Here is a 24702-nt window from a genome sequence, read left to right on the forward strand (position 1 = left end):
GATAAACTTCCGGATGTGATAATCCTAAATCCAAATGAAGTTAAGCTTGTCAACTGAAGTATGATTTACTTGCAAATCCTATATTGTTCACCCCCGGGTGCAGTACTGTACCGTACTGTACTGATTACTACGGTACAGTACTGTCTTAATACGTGTACAGTACATGTACATGTATTACTGTACATGAATCCTGTCGCGTACAGTACAAATCGGTATCAGAAAGCGCACCGGTTTTTAAACACAAATATAGGTTTACTGTACCGGTATGTTTTTCTACAGTACCTTAAACCATTCGTGCATGTATTTAATACATTTAATAAACTGTACATTCATAAGTACAGTATATTGAATATACCTAAGTGGTAAGTACCGAATGTACACTTCTTCGTAACAAAGCGCTTCGCGCCCCTGCCGACTGCATCGCTACAACTCTCATTCTACAATTTGCTGTGTCAAAGGTACACCCAGCCAGCTATACACCCGCCAACCAGGTACCATGAACACGAAGACTTTCCTCGCCATTGCCGCCGCCGCTTTCGTCGGCTTCGCCGCTGCTGAGACGTGCTCGCCCACGGACCAGACGACCGCGTACTCGACACTGGCCAGCGTGCTGACCCTGAGCTCGTTCCAGGGTTGCGCTGATGACTCGGGCTTCAGCTTGCTGTACTCGACGGCGCTGCCAGACGACGACCAGTACGTGAAGATGTGCGCTTCGGACAACTGCAAGTCGCTGATCGAGTCGGTGGCCAGCCTGAACCCGCCTAACTGCGATCTGACTGTGCCCACGAGCGGCCTCGTGCTGAACGTGGTAGACCTGACGAGCGGTTTCTCAGAGAAGTGCTCCTCGTCGTCGTCGACGTCCAACACGGCCTCGAGCGCCGCCACTTCGACGACGACGGAGGCCCCTGCTGCGACGACTGCTGCCCCCACTACGGATACCACCACTGCTTCGACAGCCACCGATGCCCCTGCCGCCACTCCCGTTGCCACTCCCGCCACCACCACGACGAACTCGACGAACTCGACGGAGTCCGTGACTCAGACTTCCGCCGCGGCTTGTTAAGTGCTATGCGAATTATCGATTAAAAACTGGTTAAAAGCGTTTAAGAATATCACTCTACTGTTATAGGTTCAATTTGAACGGTAGTATATCTTCTAACGGTATGTAGTACTACACTAGTACTACTTATTTCTGGAAGTAATACTTATAGATATTCAATTAAAAAAAATGTTTTTTAATAGTAGTACTGTACATGTAGAACGAATGTTCTACAGATTCTAGTATTTCATTGCGGATAAAACATGGAGTGCGTTATACTACTAGTAGTACTGTATTAATACATGTTCTGTAGCTGGAGTCCAGGAGCTTTCGGATCCCGATTTGGGGAACCGAGTTTCATGGTGTCAGTGACCGTGACAGGCAGTACAATGTACAGTACTGCATGAACTGAGTACGGTACATGTACTGCCAGTGGCATCGATTGACATTACTCACCCACAGACGCGCGCAGGATCTGCTTTGTGACAAGGAAAGAGGATACACTCTGCCTGATCTCGGATACAGTTTTCACCGCACGGTACCACGGACCGTGGTACCGTGGCACGGTGAATCACTGCACTGCACTGGCAGAATCCGCCGCACACAGTGTCTTCAGTGCTTCAGTGTCTGCCAGACAGTGTCTGGACACTGAAGCTTTCCCCCTTTTCTTGCCCAGAGTGGCAGCTCGAAAGTTCTGCTCGCTGTTCGCACGGGGCGCGGCACAACGTAGTCATCAGCTCATTCTGCAATTTACCTTTTGCAATTCACTCTATACTCTATCCTCCACCGCAAAAGATGAACACGTACATCGCTGTCGCCGCCGCCGCTCTGGCCGTCATCGCTTCCGTCAACGGTGAGGCCTGCTCAACCACTCAGCAGGCCTCCGCCTACACTTCCATGGTTGGTTTGCTGCAGGGAACGTCTCTCAGCACGTGCGCCTCGGACTCGGGCTACAACATGCTGTACGCCACGGCGCTGCCGACGGCTGAGCAGACCGCCGCCATGTGCAAGGTGGACGCTTGCCATGAGCTCATCAAGAATGTCCAGGCTACCAACCCACCTGACTGCGACCTCAACATCCCCACGAGCGGTGCTATCATGAACGTAAAGAGCCTGGCCGACAACTTCGAGCCCGGATGCTCGCCCTCTACTCCGGTCACGGAGGCCCCCGCTGCCAGGACTGCTGCCCCCGCTGCCTCCACGGATGCGCCAAAGACGGAGGCCCCGGCCACTGAATCGACCCCCTCCCATGAGCAGCAGTCGACTACCCCGGCTGCCACTCCTGCTGTCACTCCCGCTGCCACCCCCACCACCCCTATCGCGTGCTAAGGAGGCTAGTGGTTTGCCAGGACTCTGCAACGATACGTTGTACCGCCCCCTTCGTTTAATAAGAGGCACCTATGCCACATTTTGTTTATAAACTTGGTCGGACTACCAATTGATTTGATTCGCGCTTCCATGTCCGTAAAAATTTGAAATGGAGAAGAAGCTAAAGCAGTGTTTTATGTATTGACAACGTCTTGCACGCACAGGCCCCAAAGTACCAATTGTTTAACAAAGCCGATTTGTGTGAAGTTTTGCGGATACTTACACTCACGTCCAGGCTGAAAATAAGCTGGACTCCAGCTTAAAGCCGATTTTCGCCAGCCACATGGGTTTCTTCGCTAAACTCGTAGAAAATTCAGCTCCTCAGTCAACTCTCCTATTTGCATTATGCTAAGACCACACACTGTAATATCTGCCTGCGTGTAACTGTGGAAAAGTTGAAAGCGTCTTTATGCTGCCATTGCGCTGCTAAGACGTACCGCTGAAGACGTATTATACATGGTCAATGAAATTATGCCGTCTTCTAATGTTTTCTGTCTTGAGGATGCCGAAAAAAAAAAACTAGAGCAACGCGTCGGTGTCGGTTGGCTGCGACTTCCGACTCACGCGCTTGACAAACTCGTACGATGTAACCATGAGGATGCCCGACGGACCCATGGCCAATAGCCGCTGTAACAAACGACAGCAATGGCAGCGAGAATACAATAAGATTAGCAACTTATTTCACACACCAACGCTGCTGTTACGCACCGCTGAGAGACCTGTCATGAGGCCCATCGGTCCTTCGTTCTTTAAAATATACTTGAGGGTGTCCATGGCGCCATATTGCGTATAAACCTGCGCCTTCGTCCTCACAACGTCCATGGGATTCGTCAAAATGCCAGTGATGATACCGGCACTTGCACCACTCAGTCCCTGCGCCACCACTACAGCAAGTACAGCACATGAGAACATAGTTCTCTCCACTTTACCGCCACTGCAGTACAGCACGCACCTTGTTTTCCAGAACGGATCTGTGGGCCACGACTTCATCAAGTTAAAATACACGGGTACGAGCAGGCCGTAAGACCCCCACCAGATCGAGGATGACGGCGCGTACGTCGCGATGGACGGCACGTATCCCCTGTAGAAGCCGCGGATGCCGTCAGTGCGGAGCACCTGTTTGGTCACAGTGAGGAAGCCCTTGGAGTGTTCTCTTGTCTTGCGCACGTCCTGCCCTTGGCCGCTCAGCATCATCCGCTGTGACACAATATCCAGTGGCACCACGACCGTCTGCGAGACGAGCGACGCTATGGCTCCACCGACAAAGTTGGCTCCTTTGTCGCCCACCTGTAACAACTGCATTAGCTCTACCTGTAGCATTCTATCCAGTGTTTAATGCCAGCTACCCCACCGTCGTGTGATCCTTGACGACCTTGCGCGACTTTTCGTAAACCGATATGTACAGATTGCCAGTGAGTACGTTAGCTGTGCTGGCTCCGAAACCCTTGTAAAGACCACGAGCACCCTCCTGCCGGAAGATGGTGGCGAAGGCGTTTGCCGTGCCCGAGTAGAGTGGCTTGTGTTTGGACTGGACCTGCAGTCGCGTCTTCACCAGGTTGGATGGGTACACGGCAGCCCTCACGGCCAGGAACATGGTCGGCCCTACTATATAGTACTTTAGCTTGTCGATTTCATCCCACGAAATATCTTCCAGCGTGTGCTCGTCCTCGGACATGGTGGCCACCCCGCTCATGACTGCGTCAACCGATACAGGTGGCCAAAACGCAAATATGACTTTTTATCCAATGATACACCCGTTTAAGCAGCTTTTGCACCCCTGGGACGAACCAAATGGGTGCGAGTCGAAAAAGATTCAGTAACCGTTCCAACTTCGGTTCGGAGCCGGTAATCTGAAAAATTTCATTCTTCCCCGTATTTAACGTCGGAAATGAACCCGTTCGAAAGTTCCTCCCGTAAGTAAAGGGAGCCGATATGGATGAATATCATCAATTCTCCGACCCTACTTAATTTTGGTATTGGTATTAATCACCAATCATCCATTTTTATTTAGTAGATAGCCAATCGTACGGTCTTGACAAGATGATTTGGCCAATCCAAATGGTAAGGGTTAGGTTGAACCTCGTTGGAGTTGGCTCCGACATATCGGGTCGGAGGGGACTCAGGAAATATGGATATGCTCTTACAAATTTCAATATGTAGGCATATCATATGCATAAAGTCATTTCTCCCACTTCTCCGACCAGTGCAATCATTACCACACATTAGTTTTAAATCTTACTTATTATTAATATGCCATTATGTAGTAGTAAATTTTAGAAGAGGTGGGTAGCAAGAGCTTGCTCGTCATTAGGAACAACACATGCAACATCCCTGCGTGGAGATCCATTATTTTTATATTGCGTAGAGCATTATGTAGCAAGCGTCAATTAAATGTACATGTATTGCCTTATTAATTCTTGAGCACATCGACTCGCTGCCCCCTGCCGCTCTGCCGCCGCCCTGCCACCACCCTGCCGCTCTGCCGCCGCCCTGCCACCGCCCTGCCGCTCTGCCACCGCCCTGCCACCACCCTGCCGTACTGCCACCGCCACGACACTGCCGCACTGCCACCGCCCTGCCGCTCTGCCGCCGCCCTGCCACCACCCTGCCGTACTGCCACCGCCACCGCCCTGGGCTGCCGCACTGCCACCGCCCTGCCACCACCCTGCCGTACTGCCACCGCCACCGCCCTGCCACCGCTCTGCCGTACTGCCACCGCCACCGCCCTGCCGCTCTGCCACCGCCCTGCCGCACTGCCACCGCCCTGCCGCACTGCCACCGCCCTGCCGCCGCCCTGCCACCACCCTGCCACCTACCGCCCACTCCTTTTTATTTGTGAATACATTTTCAATGTGGCCCACAGTTAAAAAAAAACTTAATATATTTGCTTTAAGAGTTACTGACTTAGATGTGCCGCCATTTATGTACAGGTCGGAGGTTGTCGGAGGTCGGAGATTTTATGGTATGGGAGAGGGTGAGGGTTCTCCAGTTTGGCGTACTTCATTGGCTAAATTACGGTGCGTTTTGGTATTTTTTTGCGCTGACTGGAGCTTTAAAAAGCTATTTACTTCCTGCTATCACACCGCGATCTTCAGCAGATACTCATGGACCCAGAGCGAAGAAGGCGTCGCGACGAAGCCAGTATGCCGATCGCTGTACGGGAGGCCATCCAGGCCTTTGTCCCCGAAGCTGGAACGAAGATCTTACGCGCCAAGACGAGTGAGACGTCATTCGTCTACGACTGGGGTGTCCGCGTCGTCAGCACGGCCGACACCAACGCACCTGCTGTGTGGATGTGCATGGCGGCCGAGACTTGCCGCACCCAGCGTGTAAAGATCGTGATGTCAGGCGGGAAGACGTCAAAAGTGACGCTTCATCTAAGCAAGGCACACGACGTTGGCTCCGACAAGACCGCCAGCGAGTAGGGCAGGAAAAGAACTCGCGACGAAGATCTTGCTGTTTTGAAGAGGAGTCCACTTTTTCGCGATGATCCTGGCCGCGCGTACGTCTTGTTGGAGACACTGCGCATCGTGAACAACAACCTTCCGTTCAGAATTGGAGAGTACGAAGAGTCGCTGATAATCCGCGACTTAATGTTCAAGGAGGAGGCTCGTGTAGCATTAAACGCCAAGGTCATCCGCCATTCTATCGTGGAGCTCTACGATGCGACAAAAAATCAAATCCAAGCGATGCTGACAGAAAACAGAATCGGCTCAGCAAAAAGCTTCTCCATCGTTGCAGACTTCTGGACGGCGTCCGCGATGAATACCAAGTTTTTGGGATTGAGACTTTATCTAGTGGACTCGTCGTAGCGGTTCAAATCCGTGTTACTAGGGACCCGACATTTTGCCCCGCAGTATGGCGAACGTGATGGCGGAATCCGAGGTCCATTCTATCGCTGGATTGGGGATGTGTTAGAGGACTTTGGACTTAGTCGTCACGACCTCTTCGGGTCTACCAGCGACGGTGGACCCGACGTCAAATGGATGATGAGATCAGGGCTCAAATTGTGCTGGGAATGGTGCGTACCGCACTTTACACATGCGGCGACCAAGACCGCATTTGGCATCGTTGCGGAGAGCGGCTCGTCGAAGAACCCAGCGATGACGGAAATGCTTCGACGCATCGTCAAAACTGTGTACCAGACACAGCATGTGGAAGTGATGGGCACTCTCTTCTCGGAGCTTTGCAGTGTTATGACCGACGATAATGTGAACGCGCGCCAACTTCTCAACTTCAAGATTCATCGGTTTTTGGGGCTTGCTCGCGTTGTACGACGTATACTCCTACTCTGGGACCCACTGGCCGCATGGTATGAAGAACGAACTGTCAAAGCCCAGCGAGAGAATGTGGCACCACCGTCTCCCTTCCCTTTGGCTCGTGAGAAGATGGCAAAGTTACAAATTCTTTCTCTGCTTGAGCCGGTTTCAGTGATTAACCACATCGGGCAATCCGAATCAGGAAACCAGTGCGACGTTCTCCTCGGTCTGTACAAGCTCCGAATCTCGTTGTTAGACGTCACTACTCCCTTAAAAGACTGCCGATCGACCAAGACAGAGAGACGCTTCTTTCGGCCGGAAGAGCTGTCCAATCTGGCGACAACAACTCGGGAACTTCTCCATAAAGCTTTTCATCGTGTCTTTTTCCGGCGATACACTGACCGCGAGATAATGAATTCATGCTCCTACGCCTTCGAGATGCAGCTACTTCTTCACCCTAACTTCAAGAACCCAGACGGAGCGCTAAAGAAGGTGATTCTAGTGTCTAACTTACAAGCCGGGGCATCACAACAGGTGGCAGATCGCCACTTCATCAAGGTTCGCCGTAAGATCATCGACGGTGTCCGCAGAATTATGGAGGCAGTGGACACTCAGCCAACATCTCCCGGAATCGTAGCTCCGCCTCCGGTAGCAGTGTTTTCAGAGGACCTCATGGAGTTATTTGCAGAAACGGCGAACGAGGTGGTACCACCGCCTGTCGACACACATACGGCAATGCACGAGCAGCGCATTGACGAAGAGCTTGACCGTTGGCTTTCGACCCCTACTTCGCTGAACGTAATGCGTCCCGGTGAGTTTGAGCCCGTCCTGAGCTTCTGGAAGCGTCAACATGATCAAGGCAACTTCCGGCTTCTGTCTCTTGTTGCACGCGTCCTATTCTCAATGCCCTCCTCGTCGGCTCAAATAGAGCGCGATTTCGGGACAGCCGGAAGAATGGTGACCCCACAACGCAGCTCACTGTCGCCGTACAACGTGGATATGGCCACATTTTTAAACTGCAACAGAGACTACGTGGATATCACACAGTGCCCGAAGCTTTCTACTAACGCTGCAGGGGAGAGGCTGCCCTCGAATGTGTTGGTGAACATGATCCAGGACCTGGATGACGAGTTTGGCTCTTTGGAGAACATGTTCTCGGCTGCAAGTATGGATCTGGGGCTCTCTGACAATGAGGAAGCAACTGAAGGCTAGCCAGATCAAGAACGAGCTGAGGTGTTTGTGTATAAGTTCATTAATACCCATGAATCTGACTATGAACGGAGTAGACGCTTGCTCTTAATTGTTTGTGTTGGTGCCAACAATTCTGCTGCTCGGGTGGCAGCGCGAGTTCGTACTGCTTCTTGAGCTTCGTGACGAATTTGATCAACTTTAGCCCGAGCCTTGCGTTCATCATGTCGATTTTGATCCGCCTTGGATCGATCCTCGCGTTCTGAGCGGCGCAGAGGCTTTGGTTTTGGCTTGGCAGGCGTTATCGATCTGCTAACTTTGTCGGCTGGCGGCACTTGTCTTGATATTGCAGTCGCTGTACTTGTAGATGCTGGACCGGGTGCATTCGACCTTTGTGCCATCACCTCGCGAGCCTTCGATTCAGCTGCCGTTTTGGCAACAGCTACCACTTGACGAAGCCGTTCCTCAATGTGGTCGTTGCGGACGTCGCTCTCCTGATGTTGGCGCACTCTGATTGCACTGTCGTGTTGGTGAATTATACCTCGAACCAGCTCAGCAATACGAGTCTCGGAGCGCGCGATGGACGCTTGCTGTATGTTTCTCTCATCTTGTAGCCCGTTGTTCATGAGCGTTCGTGTGTTATCGTCAGCGCGTTGTACGGCCAATTTGAGCTGGTCTTTCACGTATTCAGTGATATCGCGGCGCAGGTCCAGAAGGAGTTTCTCAACCCTCAGGTTCATCTCCTGCTCCATATCTAGCACGGCAGCGTGCATACGCTGATCCACCAACTGGCTCAGCGCAACTTGATCTGCTATCTGGGCCTCTGCAAATACTCGAGCCTGTTGCTGAGCTCCCTGTTGGAGCTGCTGTAAGACGTCCTGAATACGAGCGTCAACACGATGCTCCAGAGCCATCGGGTCGCCGTAAGTCTGCTGAATAGCGAGAACGAGCGCGTTACACCGCGCATTTGCCTCTTCTCGGGCTGCCGCAACGCGCTGCTCGACGAATCGCTGCTGCTCTTCTTCGTGCCGAGACTGTCGATGCTGGAGCTCGGCCTGATGCTCTGCGATACTGTTCGCTTGTGCAGACACATGGGCAAGAGCCCGCCCAAGGCGTTCACCATCGACACGATAGTGTTTCGGCAGCTCGATGATCGGGAGGTCATGGAGGTCATCCATCGGCGATGAAAATCGAGTTGAAGTTGTAAAATGCTGGAAGCGCAGATCTAAATCCTAGGTAGCAATAATAATTTTGGCTAATGAAATGCAATAACGTGAGCCAATGAGAGGCGATGATTCATGGCACGAACCGAGTTCTCTCCCAGGTTCGGTTCTGTGACTTTTTGCAGGAACCGGGCTCCCTGCCCAGTTCGGGTTCGTAGAAAACAGTAGAACCGTGGTTCAGGTTCGGTTCGTCCCAGGGGTGAGCTTTTGCGTGCTGCCGGCAAATTCCCTGCTCTGATACCGGTATCCGGATACCCCAACATTTTTCGTCCTAGATAAAAGGAACCAAAAATCCGTTTAAGTACGACGGAGCTCTCTGGATTTTATCCAGAGTCCACCAGTGGACGTGATAATATAGCGATTTCATATACCCTGTTATAACAGTTTTGTAATGTATGATTGCTCAGCTAAAGCAATCTTATAAAAAAAGTTTCCTTTGCACAAATAATATTATGCACGTAGGCTGACCCATCCACTAAAGGTGAAGACAAATCACCTTGCTAAACTTTTATGCGATGATACTGTTTTGTAATCTGCCAGAAACTATTTATCCAAGCCGCACACGCAACATTAAAGCTATTGTGTTCTTCGTGCGACAATGTTGAGTCGGGTCGAGGCAAAAGCGAGCACATTTTAGTTAAGTGTCGGGCACGGGGCACACATTGAGTAGTGCGCTGAAGATGCAGCTAAGACATCTCGACACCGGCATATGCGGCAGTCTGGCGAGACGGCGGAGAGACCGATACTCAACTAGAAGTATTTGGACTCGTACAGGCAGCCCAACCTGACCTTTGCACTGCACACCACGGACGCTGAAGCTCTCATTAACCTGCTCCCAAGAGCTGTGAGCAGAGGGTAATACACTGCGCGACAAAAGTATATGAACACTCATTGTTTTGCCCAAATTTCAAGAACTACCTAGAGTTAGTAGATGGGAGTAGCCAATCATGATAGGAAATAAATTGCATATGGCACGAGAGTGACAATCGCAGTGTGTAATGGGTCTCCTATAGAAATAACTACAGTTTGCTCCGCGACAAATTTTATGGGCACCAAATATATATGAAAGTTTGTAAGTGTGACGGGGTCACACAGCATCTTGCGCTAAAGGAAGGCGGCTTCCGAGAGTATACAAACTATCAGTGAACAGTAGTTCACAGGTCCCTTTTGCCGAAGGGAGCGAAGTCACCAATTTAAGGTAAGTTGTAAGATGAATGTATATATAGGTAGGCTAAGCTTGAGTTAAATTTACAAACTATAAGTCACATTTAGTAAAGCTATGACATAGCTTCGCCAGAGGCCATGTACCAGATATTCCGAAGTGTGACGTTTCATACTTCATGTAAATAGGGGTACACTTGGGGTTACATACCCCGTTACATCTTCTCCCACTTAGATTCGGTTTACTGACCAAACAGAATGAGGAAGTGTACGTCACAAACTCTCATTCTTAAAGTCGAAATACATCGACTTGGCTGCGCGAGCGCGGCGGATGCTCACTTTACAGTTAGAGTCTCGAGCAGCGGTTAAGCACTCTTCTTCTTGGTCTCCACATCGACCTTCAGCATGCCCCGAGGCATTGCGAAGAGCGGTGTGAACCACGCTCCAAGGCTGCTGTCGGAAAGGCGCAAGCCAAGAGCGCTCGCAGCAAAGGCTCTGCATTCCAGGAAGCTACTAAGGTGGCCTCGGAGGCGATCGGCTCATCTGGTGACGCGGCTGCGAGCAAGCGTGCAAGCAAGCGCCGCAGTCCGTCACCTTCGGCTCTCCAGACGACCGTCAGAGCCCGCGGTTCGCTGAACGTGAGTCCAATTCGGGCAGTGAGGACGAGGCCGAGTCCGGGGACACTCACGATGCTTCTGTGGGCTCTGTGGGAGGGCACACTCCAGTGCCCAGCGAGCACGACGACGACAGCGCGCACTCGCTCGCTAGTGACCGCGGTGATCACAGTCCCAGGACGTATGTGGGCTCTGAGAGTCCTGCCGCCAGGGCTAAGGGATCTCCCCACGCTGGCGACGACGAAGAGAAGAAACCTCTCAAACGTCTCTCGCTCGCCGAGGGGCTTGCGCGTGCTAAGGCCGCCAAAGCCGAAGACGCCAAGCCCTCTAAGAAGCGCACGGCTTCGAAGTCTCCCCTCCGCGAGGAGAAGGAGACTGGGTACTCCTATCGGAACCTCTTCGGCTTCTCGGATGAAGAGGACAACGAGGAGGAGGAGGGTGCTATTCATAAGCCCCGGGAGATCACTAACGACTTTGACCAGCAGAAGGAGGACTTCCAAGCTGCACAGCACACGCGTGGGGGTCCGGTGGTGGCACCCTTCAGCCAGGGAGCTGCCATCAACTCAAGAGGTTATTGGCCTCCCGAGGAGAGCTCTGGGGCTGACCTCTTTCTGGAGATCGTCGTCACTCCTCGTGGGCTTGTCGGTGGCCACACCTCTAAGGGCGTTTACGAACGTGCCCTGGTCCAGAAGGAGCAGTTGATCACCGACAACTTGGAGGCGGCCCGGTGCGTGCTTCTTGCGCCGCACCGAGTCTCTCCGAAGGACTTCACGACTTGTCGTAAGAAGCCCGAGAACCGGGGTGGTATATACCCCTTCTGGGGTTACCCCTGGGCTCTTCCCGATAACTGTCACAACTGGAACTCGTGTGAGGACATGTTCTGGGCTTGGGTTGAGTCTCTCAAGTACTCACCCTTGGAGTTACGGGAACTCCATGAAGATCAGCTGCTGTCCCGCATCCTGGACCAGCGTGATCTTCGTGTCCGGCTCGCCCACTTGGTTAGTAAGCGCATGCTGCCAAAGGACATTCTGAAGCGCGCGGCTTCTAGCGCTCACGACGAGCGCGGGTACGGAGTGTCGTCAACGTCCGTACCCCTTTCGGTCAAGAAGCCCCGGGCTACTTACGAAGCTGCAGCCACTTCTGTTCCCAGCTTGCGACAGCCTTCGGGCAGCCGTTCAATCGGCCCCCAACAAGCTCTCGGAGTGGGCATGAATTCTCCTCTTCACAAGGAACTGACGGTTACCGCGACACCGTCGTTTCTGGAGAATCCGCTCCACGTGGTAGTGGACTTCTCTGTTCCGGTCAAGAAGGGGCGGAAGTACCCTCGTATGAGTACAAGTACCAGGTGCCTCCGGAGCGCTACTCATGTCCGAGTGCTCCGCCTGCGGGTCCGACGCAGGGCCCTGAGGTTGACCGCCTCCGTCAACGCGTCCTCGTGTTTGAGATTGCACTTGGCCCTGGGACTGGCGGTGATGCTGCTGCCCAGGCCGGGAATCAGGGCATGCTCGCTCGTTTTACGAGCCTCCTGGACCAGTTGGAGCGGGAGGCCTCGAGCCTGCATCTGCGGGTGGACCGCCGGGCCTCTTCGTCCGATCTTGACGAGGCCTTCCGCATGATCCGACGTGTTGAGGATCTGCTGCCACGTCCGGATCCGCGTTCGGCGCACTCCCAGTCGTACGCGTATGGTGCGTACCCGACGTACTCGGTGTATGGCTCTGGGGTCCGTTCGAACGGGGTCCCTCCGGCGTACAATCTCGACTGCAGCCTTGCTGCTCAGCCCGAGGCTTGGGTGCCTGCTCCGGCGCCCTCGTCGACGTTTGCGGTCGAGAATCGCTTCGAGGAGTTGGCCCAAGGTGGGTCTGCGAGTCAGCAACTCCCTGCGGATCATGGTACCGCTTAAGACGTCCAGCGTAGAGCGTCGGGTACGTCGTCATTGACTTAGGCAGGTCGATGGTGTACGACGCACCACGCCTGACCAAGACTGCGAACGGTCCGATGAAGCGGTGCTTCAGCTTGTTGCTGTTGACAGAGCTGACAGTATTTTGCGGTAGGTTCCTCGTGTCTAATAACACTAATTCCCCCACCTTAAACACATTAAGTTTCCTCTTCCATGTTTGTCAGAATACTCCTTCAGTCTGTCCTGGGCCGCTGGCATGGCATCGCGGACCCTGCTGATCAGACTCAGCTTAGTATCCACAAAGGACTCCACTTGTTACCGCAGCGAAACCGGTCTCACATCTGAGACCTGGAAGAAAAGAGCTTTCCGAGCCCCTCTCCCACTTAGAATAGAGGACGCATCGTCTCCTCAAAGAGTGAGAGGCACTCTGGGGTGACGGAAGCCATTCGAGTAGAGCGGCGTGAGCTCCGTGGACGCGTGCACCGCGTTGTTGAGCGCAAACTCAACAACTGGAAGCCGCGTCGACCACGTTCGTGGGGTCCCCGCACACACACTGCGCAGAGTGGCCTCGAGCAATCAATTGACGCGCTCCGTCTGGCCGTCTGTCTGTGGATGGACATCTGCGAAGCCATGTGAACATGTCAGCGGGTCAAACCTTAGAGCACGCTTCGGCTCCGCTACAGAGCCTGCCCGTTCCGGCTGACTGTTGGAAGTTGATGAGTCTTGACTTCATCTTTAGGCTTCCCGCCGACGGGCACGGCAACACCGGGATTTTGGAGCTCGTGTGTCGGCTGAGCAAGACTGTACATATTTTTCCAGTACCCGGCACCGTCACAGGCGAACAGACCGCGAGGTTGTTCGTCGATGGCGTGTTCCGCTATCACGGACTCCCGGAGACGATTGTCTCGGACCGAGACCCGCGGCTCACGGATGCGTTCTGGAAAACGCTGCTACTTTTACTTGAAACTCGGCTACGTATCGCGCGACCCACTTGTACAAGTGGGTCCACCAGAAGGCCTGAGAGACCGACAGGAAGGTCTTCTCGCGGTCACTTGGGCCGCTGGAGGGCGCATCGTGCGCCTCCGCGAGGATGTTGAACTTCCGATCCTCGTCGTTGGGTACGACCATCCGTGAAGGTTCACTAGGCTCTACCCGATAATAGAGGAGATCATCCTTCAGCTTATATCAGTGGAGCCGGGAACGCTGTCGCGACGAAAGCCAGTCGGACTTCGCGTTTGTTCCTGCTGCTAGGAACTTGACGATAGGCGCGACAGCCTCATCGTCTCGATACGCCACGCGTATCCGCTCGTATAGATCCGTTGTCACCCGTGTGATATGGGCCAACTCGTAGTCTGGACGCCGAGAGAGGACGTCCGGAAGCACGTTGAGCTTGCCTGGCTTGTACCCAACGCGGAAGTTGTACTCCGCGAAGAAGGATAGCCACATCGCCATCCGTTGGGAGAAGTGAGGCTAATTCGTCGCCGTCCTCAAGGATGTGTGGTCTGTGTAGATCACAAATGGCCGTGAGCTTAGAAGATGAACCCGAAACCTCACAAGGGCATACTCCATTGCCAGGAGCCCCTTGTCGTGGACCGAGATGACTCGTTCGCGTCCAGCCGTGTCAGTCTACAGCAATGCACAACCGATGGCATTGTCGGAGGCATCGCAGACGACGCCGAACGGCCTCGTCTCGTCTGGCAGGGCCGGGACAGGAGCGCCTTGGAGACTGGCCTTGATGCTGTCAAAGGCATCCTGGTGCTCTTCCTCCCAGCGCCAGTCGGCACCCTTCTGAAGGAGGCTCGACAAGGGATTAGCGAGGCCTGCGTACCCTGTGCTGTAATTGTGAAGGTAGTTGGCCAAGTCCAACCACTTTCGAAGATCCTACTGGGATCGGGGCGTTGGCCATGCTGCTATGGCCTTGACCTTGTCTGGGTCAGCCCGAACGCCCACGCTGCTGACGAAGCAACCGAGAACCTTGATCTCTGGTGACGCGAAGACGCCCTTGTCAATGTTGACGTAGAGCTTGTTCGGTCGCATCACGTCCAGCACTCGACGGAGGTGCCCCAAATGCACCTCCATGGTTGTCTTGCCTCCCTCAGCATGACTATGAACGAAGATGTCGTCGAAGTACATTTGTACGAAGGCGCGCAATGGTCTATACAGTTGCGTCACCAGGCGGTTGAATGTCGCCGGGGCGTTAGACTAGCCCTGCGGCATGACGAACCATTCTCAAAGCATGCCGCTTGGAGTGCCCACCGCGGTGAGCGGGATGTCGCTCTCGCGCATCAGGATCTAGTAGTATCCGTCTACCAAATCCAGCGCACTGTACAGTACGCTCCCGGCCATGTTGTTCAACAACACATCCTTTCGTGGGATCGGTGTTTGGGCCGGCACCGCTGCGTTGTTCATCTTGTTATAAGCGTGAACCAGACGCCACTTTCCGTTCGGCTTACGAACGCAGAAAGTCGGCGTCGAGTGCGGGGACTTTGACTCCCGCACGATGGCTGTCTTCGCTTTCGCAGCGAAGAAGGCATCGATGACTTCGCTCTGTTCGCGTGGAAGAGGCCATTGTCTCGTGACACAGTACTTTGTGCCAGGCACGAGATCGATTTCATGCCGTACGCCTCGATCCGGTGGGAGTTGGATCGGTGGGTGCTTGTTCACCACGTCTGCATACTCCGTCACAAAAGGATACACCGGATCCTTGGGGCTCTTAAGGATCTCAGAACCCAAGCGCGTCTGACGCTGCTTGTTCAACTCGTCTAGGACGTCCTCGTCCAAGCCAGAGGAGGCGTTCAACTCCCCCGAGTGGCCTCTGGTCTTATGAGCGCCATCTCGGCATTCTCCCCAGCCTTGAATTGGGCCAGGAAGTTTCGGCCGTCTTTTCCTCGAGGTTCAGTATCTCGGCAACATCTGGCAACGGCTCCAAGTGGATACTAGATGTCTTGACGGGTAAACCGGCCTCTCTATCGAAGATGTGATAACACTTTTCCACCGGTCGCGTCAGCGGAGCCTGGTCCCTGGACTCCGCGTCGTTGATCTGAACGAGGTTCACATCCGACTTTCGGCGGCGGCATTGTCGTCGACGGCGCTCGTGACGTGGAACATCGTTACTCACGTCTGGGGATATCGTGGTGTCGAAATCCGAGGTACTTGAGGCCTCGTGTAGTACTGTGTTACCCACACAAGAAGCGCATCCCGCGTCACCCGCTTCGGTTATGGTATGGGCGACCTCGTGTGGCACTATGATACCCAAACAGGAAACGCATCCCGCGTCTCCCTCTTCAGGTATAGTCTGGGCGACCTCGTGTGGCACTGTATTACACACACAGGAATCGTATCCGACGTCTTTCTCTTCAGTTAAGGTCTAACCGACCGTGTGTGGAGCTCTGTTACCCACCTTGAACACGCTATTACCAGCATTCGTGACAGCTGCAGCTGTCGCGGAACTATGTTACCCGCTTGTGGACACTTGTCCAGCGCCTCCTATCGCTGCCACCATCGAAGCTTCCTCGGAGTCGTCATATACGTCGGCGACGATCAAGCATCTGCCGGATTCTACTGTACCCTGGCAGCCCTTGCGGGCGCCCAGGTCCTGACAGAGGTGGGGACATGACTCACCAATGCTCTATCGGACTTCGTAGGGCGGCTGGCACCGATTGCCTTGCCTCGCCGGTCGAGCCAGGGCATGACCAGGATCAAATCGTAGAGATTCCACGTCGAGAACAGTAAACTGTTCGAGGCTATCGAAGTCTTTGAGCTTGACGACCAGATCCATTTGGATGTTGGGGACAGTGACGACCTTTCCGTCGGCCAGTCGCACTGACACCGCCCCGTTGTCTTTGCTTTCTCTCAAAGCAGGCCAACTTGTTGCTACTACGAGCTCCCGTCTGGCGGCGTGCGAAGCTCTTCGACACCCCAGAATCGATCAAGATTCTAAAGGGGTGATCGTATTCCCGTACACATCCGTGTACTACACGCAGCCCGCCGCTGTTTTTCGCCGATTTGAGAGTGCGAAGACTCGCAGGGGTTAAGTCCGCGTGGTACGCGCCACCCGCGCACCTCTCACAAAGACTTATTTCTTCCCCAGTAGGGGCGGGGCGCCCTACTGGTTTCCGGCGGTCCCCTGACCCCGGGACCCTGGCTTCTGCCAATGACCCTTGAGGAACGGGCTTGGGGAAATTCCGTCTGCGGTGTCTCTCCGCGGGACAGTCACGCTTGACGTGACCCAGCTTCCCGCAGCCGAAGCAGCGAATACCGCGTTGTTCGACGGACACGAGATCTATGGGAACTGGTCCGGTGGGGCTAGCCCGACCGGGATTCAAAACAGAATTTCCTGGCCACGCTGAGGTCGGCGTACGCGCCTGGCGATGGATGTACTCTTCTTGAAGAGCCACTTGAATCGCCTCTTTGAGGGCGCTTGACTGCACCCGGAACTGCTGAGTTCGCGCCGGGCCCACTCGAAGGCCGTCCATGAACACTGTCACCTTGACGTGTGCATTGAGTGGGTTGCCCACTAGGGACGCCGTGAGCTCCCGCATCACTTGGACGTTATCGTGCAGGTCGCGCCTTCCTTGCTTGCAGGAGAGGAATCGCGAGCACTGCAGGTACTCGTAGTTCGCCAGGGGGAACGCGACTCGGAGCTGTTCGCACAGCTGAGCCCAGGATGTGAAACATCCAGGCGATATCGCCTCCCGCGTGTACGCCCAACCCTTGGCACGACCTCTAAGGTTGGAAAGCGCAAAAGCAACGCGAAGTTGCTCGGTCGAGATCAGAGCCGCGTCCATAGCGAGCTCTACCTCTTTGAACCCAGAAGTGAAGGTTCTCATCTTCCTTCCCTTCATACGGCTTCACCTTCAGCCGTATTGGTTTCGGGTGTGGCGGACTTGTTTCCGCCGCCGAAACCTGCACGCTTCGCGGCACATGTGCGATGAGTCCTTGCTCGTAAGCGTCAAGCGCATTGACACGCTCGAGCCGCTCGGCCGGTGTTGACGCCACCAAGCTCTGTAGGGCCTCCATCCCGAAGATGCCAGCCATCTTTCGAACCGACTCGAGCTGTGAGTCGTTCAGATGGGAGATGTCGTTCCTATCCATGGCGACGAACTTCAGAGAGGTTCAGGTAGTCTACCCGCGTTGGCGTGGATTGACTACAAGCGCTACCAACTGTGACGGGGTCACACAGCATTTTGCGCAAGAGGAAGTCGGCTTCCGAGAGTATACAAACTCTCAGTGAACAGTAGTTCACAGGTCCCTTTTGCCGAAGGGAGCGAAGTCACCAGTTTAAGGTAAGTTGTAAGCTGAATGTATTTATAGGTAGGCTAAGCTTGAGTTAAATTTACAAGCTATAAGTCACCTATAGCAAAGCTATGTCATTAGCCAATGGTTGGCCTCTGACGACCCTGGTACCATGTACCAGGTGTCCCAAAGTGTGATGTGTCACACTTCATGTAACCAGGGTACACTTGGGGTTACATACCCCGTTAAAGTATGTGTGGAATGTAGCCATACTGATAGGGCTCTATTGAAAATAGCATGCGATGAAGCTTCCTGCCCACTGTAAAGCGCAGCTACGCGTGCTTAGAACCATAAGAGTGTATTTATTGACTCTTACATAATTTTTTTAAAGGGCTGTGCAGCTTTGCCACCCCGTGGACGCTGGAGGGTGACAATTGGCCTTAGCTGTAATCATCGGTTTGAGAATACTAGTTTATATGTAAAGTATAGTAACCTAGGTACAATGTAGGTTTGGCCTACGTATCTCTTCTTCAATGCTAAGCCACATGGACATCTCAGCAACATTAGGCGATTACATTCACTACAATTACAGCTTAGTAGCACATCTTTACTGTCAGCAAGGGCTCTTATCTAGCTGTGCTGCTCTCACGACACCCAGCAAGAAGCTCTTGGCGTCACTTCCATACTAGCCCCCATATTCACCACCTTATGACTACTTTCCACACATACACACTTTCATATATTTTTGGTGTCCATTATATTTGTCGCGGAGCAAAATGTAGCTATCTCCATAGGAGGCCCATTACACACTGCGATTGACACTCTCGTGCCATATGCAATCTGTTCTTTATAGTGATTGGCTACTCCTGTCAAAGCTACATCTTCTAACTCTAGGTAGTCCATGAAATCTGGGCAAAACAATGAGTGTCCATTTACTTTTGTCACGCAGTGTAGTATCTCGTATTTTGGTATAGAACTCTCATATTACCATTGAGCATCGGCCACCAATACTACTCCTAACTATTCTTCTATTGATGTCATACTGCAAATTAGTACTCTCTTTGCTACCAGATGTTTTTAACAGACCTTTCATGCGCCTGAACGAAGACCTTACACCGTCGAATTCAGACGAAGCAAGCACTGTGCCGTGCAGGAGAAACACAGTGTGCGACGTAGGCTTAGGGGCTGGGAGCATGCCCCCTATTGGACAGTTGGAAAAGTTTCGTCCTATTGAGAAGCAGTGCTGTCATAACATACGTTACTCGTCATTACGAACGATATTGGCAGCCAACTCCTTACGGAGGTCTCTCTGAATTGAAACGACGCTACAGTGGTCGTAAATGTACACATTAAAGCTAGAGTGTGCGAAGATGTCGCTTATGTGAAAAACACGGATGGCAAAATGAGTGGGCAGCAAGAGAGGTGCCTGAACTGAGCAGTCCCTGTTGCTAATGCGAGAGTAAACTACTATGAGCTATCGTCTGCTACTACTATGAGCTATCTTCTGCTACGGGCGCATGTAGATTAATCTGAGAGTGCTGGGGGCAATTTTGAAGAGGCTGCTAAGGCCTGTGGTGGGAGCAGAGACTTTTAAAAATATTTAGATATGATTACGCGTACTTCAGCTATCTAACTCTACGGGCCAACACAGATGCAGCACGCCATGACGTGCGAAGAATACAATGACACTTTTCTTCTGACATGTAAAATTGATTCTGGTAGCTCGAGTCTTACTACGCCTTAACCACGCTGTGAAATTTATAAATCCAAAAAGTAGTACTTCGAAGTACATATCTGATAATTGGTGATATGAGAGGACACAATCGCGACTTTTTCAAATATCTAGATATCAGTATTTTAAAATATTAGGGTGTGCATAATATTACCCGATAGTTACTAACCTTCCGTTACTATCACCCTCTCCTGTGAGGCTTTGTGATCAAGTGACCGATGGAGGGTCGTCCTTTCTGGTTTTCTTAGTTTTTGCTGACAAAATCGAGAGCTGTTCCGCGCCTTATCGCGGCGTTGTCGGCGAATAGGACAAAATGTGACCTAGGGTTTGTTAGAAGGGTGCCATGCTCCAGTTTAAGTACGAAAATTCTGATATAACATATCTTTGTCGAAAAGGGCTACTATGCAGACTTCGTCTGTGTGTATCTTCATACTGAGCTCAAGTTAAAATGTGACTTTTGTCCTTTAATAAAGGACAAAATACAGAAATGATTTGTTATTAATGACATACTTGAGTGTCCATTCTCGCGCTGTTTAATAACGGTAGACATCGTGATGAGCATACCCCGGGTAAAGGCTTAGAGAGCTTATGTCCATGGAAGGAGGACCGTGTAAATAATGGTATTGCTACCAAGCCAAGGCGCTAACTTTTGATTCTATTTTTTGTCCCTTAATGTCAAGGTGTTGGGGTTAACCCAATCAGAATTTGTCCTAGCAGCTAGAAAAAAATGCATTTTGATGTGGCCTACACAACTCGTGGTCTCCTATCAGACGCTCGGATTCAGGCTCCGCATCATCCTGATCGGCATTCCTACCTTGAGGGCCAGCTTGCGGGGAGGAATGCCACTGATATTCATCGAGTGGAGTACCTCCTGCTCGAAAAATTTGCCGTCACTGTAATGGGCCTACTTTAAGCCCACTACTTCGGCTTACACGTTAGCGCACGTGTATGAGGAGGTGTAAGTTGCGTTTCACTTAGATTAACTATAGTTTCGTCCGAAAGTATAGATTTACTTAATTAGGAAAGCAAAGCCGATTTATGAGAGCTGTTTAATTGTTTGTTTGGGTTTTTCCTCCTTATCTAATATTCTATATGAAAGGTTTTTATCAACGAATGGCTGACATAATCCTGCTATTCTAATTAGTTGAAGATATTGACTTTCAACCAATGAATTCCTTAAATGCATGCAGACCAACAGTCTGGCAAATGTAACCATTGGTGTATCTCACACCAACGTGAAAAACCTCTTTCGTAACCAAGTGACTACATATAGGTGTAGCCACTTGCGTGTAACCCCGTTACGCCCCCACCCACCCCCCTTAAGCTAAGACGCTCTAGTCTTAACACAGCATTCAAAGTAGTAACGAGCCCGTCAAAACGTTTGAGAAACCTGAGTTCATTTCGCAATGAGCTCCCCGAGGAAGACGCCCCCACACGCGTCTGCTCCGGCAGACCCTGTTTCATCTGTGTCTGCACCTGCAGCCACCACCACTTCAGTGTCCACGCAAGCGAACATGTCCGCGACAGAAGGTAATCTTTTTGTCACTCAATATCACGTTCTGCATAAGCAGAAGTGTGCACAAGCTACAGCTGACAGACCGTCTATCGTCGTTGACGGTTCTGCACACGTACAGTCATATCGGGTTCGGCGGTGATGTTGCGCCAAACCTGTCAGCTATTGCAGATGCAGTAGGCGTCCAGGCAGCGCATACTTCAGTTGCAGTACGAGAAGAAGGCGACACTGAGATCGTGAAATGCACTTTGATCCGTTAATGAATCAAAGGCGCCACTACTACATCGGACCCTTCCATGAGCTCCGATGGAATGCGTCGAAGAGGACTTCGCGCAAAAGTAAATTACCAGAGTGCGTGGCACTTTGTTAATCTTGGAACGCATTTGTTGTGAGTGTCAACGACAACTCGGTTCTGGGCCTCGTATGTCCTCACCATTTTCGGAACGTCATTCATCAGGACGTCCTGGGGCTCTCATGTATCTCGATGAAGAGGAAATCCTCTCCAACGAATACTAAGACGAGCCTGATCTCGGTTCGTCTTCAGAGCTTCATAGTCCACTACCCGCTCGACAATCCAACGTGTCGAGCCGTGCGCCCCACGCAGCGGCGGTGGCGGGGCGGAAGGATATACTCCGTATGGTCAACCCCATGTTGACCATGGCTCTCGCGCTATGTACGATCGTGTTGTCGCTCTGGAACAATCTTAGAGCGCGGAGCTCGCCGCCCTGCAAAGGTGATGCGCCTACAGAAGGCGCAGGCCGCTGCGACTGCTCAGACCGCTTCGAACATCAAAGTCGCACTTGGATCGGAGCTGAGACGCCTGCGCGACCACGCCGTTGCGCTCGAGAAGCTGGTCCATGCCGCGTCGTCGGTTTCGAGCCATCAAGACAGGTTTGTAATCAACCTGGAAGTCGTACTCCGCAAAGAGCGATAACCATCTCGCCATTCGTTGCGATATGTGCGGAGGCTTTACTGCTGTTCACAGAAGCGTGGTCGGTGTAGACCACGAACAGTCTACTCCTAAGTAATTACACTCGGAGCTTCGCGAGTGCATGCTTCATGGTGAGGAGCTCCTTGTCATGTACAGGGTTGTTTCGATCAGCAAGCTTCAGCTAACGCGACTGGTAGTAGACCATACGATCACGGTCGTCGTGACCGTGTGGCATCAACGCGCTTCCGATCGCAAAATCGGACGCGTCACACACGAGGTGGAATGGGCAATCTTGGCCAGCCACTGCCAAGATCGGCGCCTCAGTCAAGCCCTGCTTAACTGTATCGAAGGCCTGCTGACACTCAGCTATCCAAATCCACTCAGTCTCCTTTTTCAGGAGCTGTAACAGCGGGCCAATCTTGCCCGCGTAATTTTCAGCGTACTTGCGCAAGTACATTGCAAGTCCAAGGAACTGTCCTAGCTCCTTCATGTTGGACCGCGTAGGCCGTTCATTGATCACTCTGACCTTTTCTGGGTCAGGGCGTACGCCGTTCTTACCGACGAGACACCCACGGACGGGTATCTCGATCGCCCCGAAAATACATTTCTTTAGATTCGCATAGGGCTTATGTTTACGCATAAGCCCTAACAGTTCACGGAGACGCTCCTTGTGCACCTCAACGTTAGTCTTCCCGTCCACAGCCCGGCTGTGAGCGAACACGTCGTCGAAGTAGCTCGGTGCGAAGTCACGCCCTGAGCGCAATAGACGTGTAACACATCTATTGAAGGTTGCAGGTGCGTTCTCCAGTCCCTGCGGCATTACGAGTCACTCCCAAAGCATACCGCTTGGCGTGCTCACCGCCGTGAGAGGAATGACCCTCTCACGCATCAGGATCTGATAGAACCTCGCGCAGATCAAGAGCACTATAGATGGTGCTCCTATCATCGAATCGTTGATTACATCGTTTTCGCGGTATCGGCGTCTGCCCGGTATCGCTGCATCGTTCAGCTTGTTGTAAGCATGAGCGATGCGCCATCCGCCCTGTGGCTTCTTGACACAGGATATTGGTGCACTGTGCATGTTGGCTTGTCAGAACTCACGGGCTCGGCGTAGGCATGCGAAAGCACTGAAGCAGGCGCGCGGCACTCCGCCGCGCGAGGACCGACCTTCCTGCAACGGAAGCAGGTGAGATAATGACCGTTCCAAGCACCGCTCCGATATGTTACATGACGCTGGCGATTGTCTGTCATATCAATAGCGTCGATGTCCATGGGCTCGGGCGCAGATTCCCGAGCTGCAGCGGGTAGCACGCGGGTGTATGGCGCCGCTACCACGTAGTCCATGCCTAGTGCGAGGGCAAACGCCATTTCGATCATAGAAAAAACCTATCTGGTAAGGCGGTAGCACGTCATGCCTTCGCGTATAATATACACGAACACATGGACCTGAGGGGCCATTTTTATGGGCTCGGACACGATACACGACTCGAGGTGTCGTGTCGTGTGGACGTAGTCGTGTATAGACCATGTGCCTTGCCAAAGGGCGAAGAAGTCCGCCCAAATTCGGGATTCATCTTGAGGACAGCGCTTCCAACCCTGCGCATAAATCCAAGAAAGCGCATTACCCAGATGAAGCCGCGTATCTTCGAGCAGTCACCAAACTTGGGCTGGTCGTGAAGCAGCTACGTGCAAATTGAGACTCCGAAGACATAACGGGGGTGGCAAGGAACGGCGTCAATAGGAAGGCGTCGAGATGAATCCTCTAGGATTATTAATATGTCAGCGTGAAATGAGGGGTATCTAATTATTCCGGTGGGCGGCTCTCGCGGTGTTCTCCTACCGCGCCCCCAGAAAGGAGCTATTTATTCGTTAAATACTATTAGCATTAAGTATTTAACGAATAAACTTGTCGATCTCGAAGCAGTACCTATTTAGAAATGTAATGCTACTGTGAAAACCGATCACTTTGTCCGTGCGCACTGGCATGTATTTCGATCGAGAGGGATTGGGTTGTCGTTTTGAAAAGTTTGATCGACGGTATTGAAATTGGAGTATTAACCTGGGTATGCAATACTAACAAGAGAACACGATTGAGAGGGTGTAAAGAGTTAGTGAGGCCTATTTTATTATCACGAATGTACTCCGCCGATTTCCTTTGGAGAGAAATCACTCTCCACTACGCCTACAGCATTGTGCGCGAGCAAGTGAGTCGCATCTTTGGTGTATCTGGGCGTGCTGTAAACGATGGTCCAAGGTTTTAAGACGAGTGGTCTTTTGATGCTAGACAAGAGTGAAAAGAAAATGATTTACGACCCTGAGCTGCTAGCATTCATTGGTCACTACGTAAAAGAGCATCCTTGTTTCTACTTTGAATAGCTGCAGAGCTATGGTTGTGTGGTGTAGGGATTTCCAGATTCAGCCATACATCAACCTACTTTAGACCAAGAACCGGCTCGGCCTGGTATCCCAGAGCTTACGAACAAAGTATCACGGTACTTACTCGCAGATCTGTCCGGATGCTGTTATCCGGATAGGATCTGAG

At 52.3% G+C, this 24702-nt stretch overlaps 3 protein-coding genes across 3 annotated transcripts; 2 read left to right on the top strand and 1 right to left on the bottom strand.

Moving 5' to 3' along the window:
• Positions 1 to 496: 496 nt before the first annotated feature.
• PITG_12561 (elicitin INF2A-like protein) lies at positions 497 to 1063 on the top strand (the record flags this gene model as incomplete). Its single annotated transcript, XM_002900388.1, has 1 exon — positions 497 to 1063. One exon carries the CDS (start codon positions 497 to 499, stop codon positions 1061 to 1063), a length of 567 nt encoding a protein of 188 aa, XP_002900434.1.
• A 670-nt stretch (positions 1064 to 1733) lies between these two features.
• Positions 1734 to 2542, top strand: PITG_12562 (elicitin-like protein; the record flags this gene model as incomplete). Its single annotated transcript, XM_002900389.1, has 1 exon — positions 1734 to 2542. One exon carries the CDS (start codon positions 1835 to 1837, stop codon positions 2366 to 2368), a length of 534 nt encoding a protein of 177 aa, XP_002900435.1.
• A 384-nt stretch (positions 2543 to 2926) lies between these two features.
• On the bottom strand, positions 2927 to 4100 carry PITG_12563 (Mitochondrial Carrier (MC) Family; the record flags this gene model as incomplete). Its single annotated transcript, XM_002900390.1, has 4 exons — positions 2927 to 3034; positions 3116 to 3291; positions 3337 to 3694; positions 3759 to 4100. 4 exons carry the CDS (start codon positions 4098 to 4100, stop codon positions 2927 to 2929), a joined length of 984 nt encoding a protein of 327 aa, XP_002900436.1.
• Positions 4101 to 24702: the final 20602 nt, after the last annotated feature.

This window comes from Phytophthora infestans, genomic scaffold (genome assembly GCF_000142945.1).
Source record: "Phytophthora infestans T30-4 supercont1.26 genomic scaffold, whole genome shotgun sequence".
NCBI classification, from domain to species: domain Eukaryota; phylum Oomycota; class Peronosporomycetes; order Peronosporales; family Peronosporaceae; genus Phytophthora; species Phytophthora infestans.